This window comes from Triticum urartu, chromosome 2A (assembly GCF_056163025.1).
Source record: "Triticum urartu cultivar PI428250 chromosome 2A, HENAU_Tu73, whole genome shotgun sequence".
Lineage (NCBI taxonomy): Eukaryota > Viridiplantae > Streptophyta > Magnoliopsida > Poales > Poaceae > Triticum > Triticum urartu.
The window spans coordinates 373,115,379-373,123,663 of NC_141874.1; the positions used below are offsets into that span (position 1 = coordinate 373,115,379).

Here is an 8,285-nt window from a genome sequence, read left to right on the forward strand (position 1 = left end):
ACCGGTAAAGACCATTTTATGGTTATTTCTACGAAACACTTGGCAATCTACTTCAGTAAATAGGACATTGAAACCAAAGTCAGCAAGTCTAGATACGAAAAGTAAATTCTAGCCAAGAGGTTCAACGAGCATAACACTTTGTATGGAGCTATCCTGTGAGATGGCCACCTTACCCTTTGAGTTATCACCAAAAGTGACATACTTTCGAGGGCCGTTGTTTTCAGCAAGCTCACGAAACATATCTTTGTCTCCGGTCATATGATCAGTACATCCACTATCAAGGACCCATTCCTTTCCTCCAGCCATGTAGCCGCGAAGATTAGCCATAAGACCAAAGTGTCTCATCGCATCATCAAGATCATAGTCACTATCATCATCCTCATCATAGTATCCATGTTCAACATCGTCATGTGATGGATCAACTCCTAGAGAGGGTAATTCATTAGAAGTATGACCGTAACAATGTTCATCTCTATGGATTCTAATGACTTCGGAAATGATATTGCTAATGATTCCAACATCTCCTTTTGCACTCATAAGATTAGTAAGCTCAAATAAGCAATCACCAACCTTGGGATCACTAGAACTCATCTTACTCAAGGCAATAGACTTATGAAGAATCTCATCTAGAATTTTCAAGGAATAATTTGGGAATCGTTCCTCAAGAAATCTCCATAAGGTGCAGGCACCATCAAAAGTAGGCAAGCTAGCAAGCAAGTTTCTGGGCAAAACCTCTAGTGATTAAATTGACCATTATAAGATTACGGATCATGTCAATAGACTCATCAAGGGTAGGATGCAAAGGATCAACAATGCGAGCACAAGGTGTAGTAATGTACTTGGTCAAATGATATTCATTGAAGATCTCAAGCATCTCATTTTTCCACTCATGAAAATACTCTCCATCAAGAATAGGTACTCTACGTCTAAGACTCCCCAACATAGACTCATCCATCTTCCTCCAAAGGTGTTTAAACCAAAGAAATGGAGACCAATGCTCTGATACCAATTGTAGGATCGAGAAGAGGTGTCTAGAGGGGGGTGAATAGACTCTTGGCAAGAAAAGTTGCAGTTTTTATTTTCTTTAAGTTGAAGTGGAGTTTTGGCACAAGTTTGAACATTCACAATATATATCAAGCAATCATGACAAGAGTATATGAGTAGCGGAAAGTAAGTCATGCAAGTTGCAAGAATGTAAAGGGATGGGATTGGAGTGTGCAAATGCAATTGGAGACACAGAGATTTCTGGCGTGGTTCCGATAGGTGGTGCTATCGTACATCCACGTTGATGGAGACTTCAACCCATGAAGGGTAACAGTTGCGCGAGTCCATGTAGGGCTCCACCCATGAAGGGTCCACGAAGAAGCAACCTTGTCTATCCCACCATGGCCATCGCCCATGAAGGACTTGCCTCACTAGGGTATATCTTCACGAAGTAGGCGATCTCCTTGCCCGTACAAACTCCTTGGTTCAACTCCACAATCTTGACGGAGGCTCCCAAGTGACACCTAACCAATCTAGGAGACACCACTCTCCAAGAGGTAACAAATGGTGTGTTGATGATGAACTCCTTGCTCTTGTGCTTCAAATGATAGTCTCCCCAACATTCAACTCTCTCTCATAGGATAGGATTTTGTGGAAAGATGATTTGAGTGGAAAGCAACTTGGGGAAGGCTAGAGATCAAGATTTATGTGGTTGGATTGGAATATATTGACCTAAACACAAGTGAGGTGGTTCTCTCTCGGAAAATGTATGTTGGAAGTGTAGGCATGTTCTGATGGCTCTCTCCATGAATGAAGAGTGGGTTGATACGTCTCCAACGTATCTATAATTTTTGATTGTTCCATGCTATATTATATTATGTTTTGGATGTTTAATGGGCTTTATTATACACTTTTATATTATTTTTGGGACTAACCTATTAACCAGAGGCCTAGCCCAAATTGCTATTTTTTGGCTATTTCAGTGTTTCGAAGGAAAAGGATATCAAACGGAGTCCAAACTGAATGAAACCTTCAGCAACGTGGTTTTCAAAACAAACATGATCCAGAGGACTTGGAGTCTACGTAAAGCAATCAACGAGGAAGGCACGAGGCAGGGGGCGCCCACCTCCCCCAGGCGCGCCCTCCACCCTCGTGGGCCCCTCGTTGCTCCACCGACATACTTCTTCCTCCTATATATACCCATATACCCTGGAAACATCAGATACGGAGCCAAAACCCTATTTCCACCACCACAACCTTCTGTACGCGTGAGATCCCTTCTTGGGGCCTTTTCCGGCACTCCGCCGGAGGGGGCATTGATCACGGAGGGCTTCTACATCAACAACATAGCCTCTCCGATGATGTGTGAGTAGTTCACCTCAGAACTTCGGGTCCATAGTTATTAGCTAGATGGCTTCTTATCTCTCTTTGGATCTCAATACAAAGTTCTCCTCGATCTTCTTGGAGATCTATTCGATGTAATCTTCTTTTGCGGTGTGTTTGTCGAGATCCGATGAATTGTGGGTTTATGATCAAGTTTATCTATGAACAATATTTGAATCTCCTCTGAATTCTTTTATGTATGATTGGTTATCTTTGCAAGTCTCTTCGAATTATCATTTTGGTTTGGCCTACTAGATTGATGTTTCTTGCAATGGGAGAAGTGCTTAGCTTTGGGTTCAATCTTGCGGTGTCCTTTCCCAGTGACAGCAGGGGCAGCAAGGCACGTATTGTATTGTTGCCATCGAGGATAAAAGGATGGGTTTTATATCATATTGCATGAGTTTATCCCTCTACAACATGTCATCTTACTTAAAGCATTGCTCTGTTCTTATGAACTTAATACTCTAGATGCATGCTGGATAGCGGTCGATGTGTGGAGTAATAGTAGTAGATGCAGAATTGTTTCGGTCTACTTGTCACGGACGTGATGCCTATATACATGATCATACCTAGATATTCTCATAACTATGCTCAATTCTATCAATTGCTCGACAGTAATTCGTTTACCCACCGTAATGCTTATGCTCTTGAGAGAAGCCACTAGTGAAACCTATGGCCCCCGGGTCTATCTTCCATCATATTAATCTTCCAAGACTTAGCTATTTCTATTGCCCTTTATTTTACTTTGCATCTTTATTTCCCTTTATCATAAAAATACCAAAAATATTATCTTATCATATCTATCAGATCTCACTCTCGTGCTTGACCGTGAAGGGATTGACAACCCCTTTAAGGCCTTGTTCGGTTACGCCCAGCCCGGCGAGGTTTTGGGTCCAATCCACGCGGGTCCGTAGGGATTACCCCCGCCGGGGAATAAACCCGGCCCATCCAGTTTTTCTCGTTCGGTTAAGCCCCGCGTTGTATTTCCCCGGCCCAAACCTCTCCAAACCCACGCGGAAAAAATCATCCACTAGCACCCCGTGGATGGAATCCCCGAGCGAGGCGCTCGTCTCATCTCTCCCGAGCGACAGAAGCGGCGGCAAGGAGGCGGCGAGGACGAGTGGACGGCGGCGGCCCAACCTACCCGGAGGAGGAGGGTGCCCTCCTTCTTCGACGACCTGCCACGAAGCCCGCCGGAACCCTAGCCTATGATGGTCCCATCTCCCCCGCCGCCCCCTTGCTGCGGGCCTGCGGCCGGAACCCTAGCTCCGGAGAAGTGGTTGCTGCAGGCGAGGAGATCTCTGGTTTGTTCTCTCTCTCCCTCCTCCCCCTCCCTCCCACCGCCTTTCTCTCTAGCAGCACTGATTTGCCCCCTCCATGAAAACCTAGACAAATATTGATCTGTCTTCCCGAATGTGGTCGTCAAGGTCGAGACTTTTCTTGGGTTTCCTAGGAACTAGCATCAATTGTTATTTCATGATTTGTCTTCCCAAATGTGGTCGTCAAGATCTGTCTTCCCGTTGTTAGTAATTTGTACTGGAGTCAGCAGTACAATTTTGTGTTAGTAAATGGAGTCAGCAGTACGATTTGGTGTTAGTAATTTGGATTTGTTTTATTTTTCTCGACATAATTATTGTAGTAGTATAATTGTTAGTCTATCTCTTGGTATAAAGAAGGACTATCTAATCTGGAGGAACAACAATGCATGTTGTTTTTGTTGCTGGCTGCTGATAGTACAGTATGATGTTCGTCCCAAAATGTAGTATGTGAACCTAATCTCTATTAGCAGCAGAGCACATACTTCCAAAGATTTTTTATGTCCGAACAAAAGATACTTCGGGTATGATCATTGGTAGATTATATAATTGTTCTCTTCATGGTGTGTGATCATCATCTGTTCTTCATTGGTACACATTGCAGTTGTCCTTTTTTCTAGTGTTGTCCTTTTTGTTAGATGATGTTCCAATGCCAGATATTTTGATGATGCCAGATATAAGCTAGCTTCGCCGCCTCACAGCTACAGCAAGACCCTGAATTGGGCAGCATCGTGAAGGACAAGGTAGATTAATCCTCTTGTTTTAATCTTCTCCTTATTCATGTATTGTTGGTTATTATTGCTTGGTCGATAGATCTGTGTTAGAAAGTGTTTTTTTGGTAAGCTGAGAGCTATGTTAATATCTTACATTACTAGACATTGTAGTTGTTGAATAATTTTAGCTCTTACTGAAGTTGTTTTTTTGGTAAACTGTTTGTTTGTACAACTTGCACTCTTACTGTTTTGGTGTAGTAGTAATAACTAGCCACATTTTTCTTCTTTAGACTTGGAATGGATCCTGAAATGAGGGATCGTGTTAGGAAGAGGGAGGAGGAGGATGAAGAAATGATGTTATTTGTTTTCCCTGCACTACATTTGATAGAGACCGATGGAGTTGCTCTTAGGGAGCGGAGGATTCCGCGTCATACATCATCGCTAACAGGCGAGATGTTTGTTAAGGAGTTACTCGAAGGGCACGTCAAAAACTGTCGGGTAGCATTTAGGATGGAGCCACGTATCTTCAAATCTTTGGCTAATTATCTTCGAAGGGAGAAGTTGGTGAAAGATACCAGAATTAAAGTCGAAGAGAAACTAGCATCATTTCTGTGGATGTTATCCCATAATTCTTCATTTGAAGACCTTCAAGTTCGGTTTGGTCACAGCGGGGATACTTTCCATTGGCAAATGAAGAATTTCTTTGACATCATCCCTATTCTCTCCAAGCATTTTTTGAAGCCTCCAAATCCCAGTCAAGTGCATCCGAAGATTCAGTCGGACACGAGATTCTTTCCTTATTTTCAGGTTTTTGCTTCGCCAACTTTGATCCACATCGATAACTTACTCTTCATGTTATAGGTGCTAAGTTATAGTATTTCGTTGCAGAACTGCATTGGGGCAATTGATGGGACACATGTTCCCATAACAATTTCAGGAGAAAAAGCCGCACCATTCAGAAATAGGAAAGGGACCCTAAGCCATAATGTTATGGTCGTGTGCGACTTCGACCTGAACTTCACCTACATTTCTTGTGGCTGGGAGGGATCTGCTACCGATGCTAAAGTTCTCCGGTCAGCACTTAATAGTGGGTTTCATGTACCTCCGGGAAAGTTTTATCTGGTTGATGGTGGTTATGCCAACACACCTTACTTCTTGGCACCGTATCGTGGTGTTCGGTACCATCTGAAGGAGTTTGCACGCGGTCGCCATCGACCCCAAAATCACAGGGAGCTATTCAATCTCCGGCATGCCGTGTTACGAAATCACGTTGAACGGGGATTAGGAATCTTGAAGAAGCGGTTCCCAATCCTAAAAGTGGGCACGCATCATCGAATAGAGAACCAAGTCAAGCTACCAGCAGCGGCGGCAATCTTACATAACATCATCCGATCTGAAAAAGGAGATGAGCGTTGGTTAGATAACCAACCAAACAATATACCTGTCATGAATTTTGTTGATCTTCCTGACGGTGATATTCCTCAAAATCATCAAATCAACCATGAAGGCGACAACCTTAGAGATGCCATTGCTCATCAAATGTGGGCTGATTATCGACATGCATAACTTGTCATTTGTAGTGTAGTAGTAATAAGTATAGTGTAGAAGTTTATGTTTTTTTCTGTTGTTCATGTCATGAATATTGTTCAGAAGTCACTATGATGACTGCTCGAGGGTCACCAAGGTTGAGCCTCCTCAAAAAAGCTGTCGAAAGGGATAGAGCATCACCTCCTACAAGCAGTGTGACAAAGAGGAGGAGAGGGTCTCCCAAAGGTAATAAACTAGCCGTGACTTTATTTCTCTTGTCGGGAATTTATTTGCTTAAAACCAAAATAGTTAAGATAGAAAAAGGTACATTAACATACAATGTGGAAATGCAGAAGATAGAGCACAGTGGAATGCAAGCCTTGAGAAAGATCTTGTGGACTTGCTTCGTGAGCATGATACACCTGAACATAAGTGTCAAAATGGATGGAGCTCAGAAGCATGGAATACGATAGTGAAGAAATTCCACCAAAAGAATCCTTATGCTAGGTACGAGAAGAAGAAAATCCAAGAAAAGGAAAAAGAGTTGAAAAGAGAATACAAGATGATCAAAGAGATAAGGAAGCAAAGCGGCGTTTCATGGGACGACCGGCAGTGCAGGATTCTAGCGGATCCACCACTTTGGAAAAACATCATCATAGTAAGAATGTCATTGTTATTCCCTAAAAGTTTCATTACTTGTTGCATGCTCTAATATCATTTTCTTGTCAACTATGTAGTCACACCCTAAAGCTGGAAAGTTCAAGACAAAAGGCTTCCCTCTTTTGAAGCTTTGGGAGAATTGCATGATGGTTAGTTATCAACTTCATTCATATACTCATGTCATTGTTTTATGTTTGTTTACTCTTCTAGTTTGAATCTTATATTTTATTGTCACTTTAACTTGTAGGCCAAACTGCAGAAGGGACATATAACTTCACCTCTATCGAGTCATCACATTGCTCAACCCAATCAGATCTCGAGAATCTTGGAGGAGCTGGCAAGAATCAAGGAGAAACATCAGCTGATGGTGAGAATCTTGGAGGAGAAAGGGTGCAGATCGATGAAGATGTTGAGGAGGTTTACGTGCAAGAAAACATTGTTGTGGAGCCCAAGCAAACTCAACCAAATTTGGCTACTGCACCCTCAAGAAATGGAGAAGAGAAAGAACCAAAGAGAAGGAGGGGGCGAATGGTGATGTGGTTGCAATGATGGAGAAGTACTTGGAAATAAGGACGAAGCAGGTGGACGATGAGAGGAATAAGCCAAGGGTCGTGGATGAGTACTCTATCAAAAACTGCATTGATCTGCTGAAAACAATGGAGATCACACTTGAAGAAGAAGTCAAGGCTTTCCGAGTCTTCAAGATCCCCGAGAACCGAGAGATTTTCATGAGTGCCAGACCGGAGACTGCTCTTATGTGGCTGAGAGATAAAATGGAATAACTCAGGTACTCCTCTTTTCAATTAGTGCATGTTAATAAACTCCTTGATAGCCATTTAGTCCATGTTGTTGTTGCTGCTGCTGCTGTAAAGACATTATTTTCTTCTGAAATGGATAGTTGTTTTAAATATATTTATGAAGTTCTTTCGCAAACTATTAGACTGACTGGCTATAGGAATACTTTGCTTGAATAATACAACTTTTTTTCAAATGATTGCTTGATGTATCGACACAGGTTGACAAGTGCTTGTGTTGTAGCTAGGCTAGGCTGATTTTCTTGTGGTTGTAGTAATTGTCTATTTCTAAACTGCTATGATGCCTTGTCCCTATAAAATAAAAAGGGATGCTTTTAACATAGATCAGAGGATAGAGATTGATTTACCTACTGTTTATGTATGTTTTTCTCATTGTTTCCATTCCTGGAAATAAAACTACCAAGTATTTCACTCTCAAACTAATTTTGGGTTTGAATGGTTTCAAAAAGCAGGAGTTCTACATAAGAATGCTCCAGAAGAAGAGCAAAGGTGCCGCGACTTGGATCTATTTGTGTGTGCTTTTCAGTGGAAGGCTTCATATCTATTCGCTGGGTTCTGTCCATGTGATATTTGTAGAGAAACTAAACACTATTTCTAAAACGACTTACTGTAGCGTGGAAGAATTTGGGAGGAACTGATAATTAAGCTCTTGTGGTCTATTCAACATATTATATATTATGTACGCTCCAAATTGCTATTATTTTTGTTAGTATTTGTGCCCTGTTCAAATCTTAGAATTGTTGTTATTGTTGGGATAATAAGTGTTTTAAACTGTCAGTGTTATTGTCACTTCAGTCTGCATCTGTGTCATTACTGCATGAGAATTGTTGTTATCTATATGTACCACTTCATCTATGTCAATACTGTTGTCCCTGTGGTCCAGTGCC

The 8,285-nt window shown here is 41.9% G+C and overlaps 1 protein-coding gene across 1 annotated transcript; it reads left to right on the forward strand.

Annotated features, from left to right (window-relative positions):
* Positions 1-4,693: 4,693 nt before the first annotated feature.
* Positions 4,694-5,962, forward strand: LOC147985151 (protein ANTAGONIST OF LIKE HETEROCHROMATIN PROTEIN 1-like). The gene is made up of 2 exons (XM_087539848.1): positions 4,694-5,203; positions 5,285-5,962. Exons 1-2 carry the CDS (start codon positions 4,694-4,696, stop codon positions 5,960-5,962), a joined length of 1,188 nt encoding a protein of 395 aa, XP_087395974.1.
* The last annotated feature ends 2,323 nt before the right edge of the window (positions 5,963-8,285 follow it).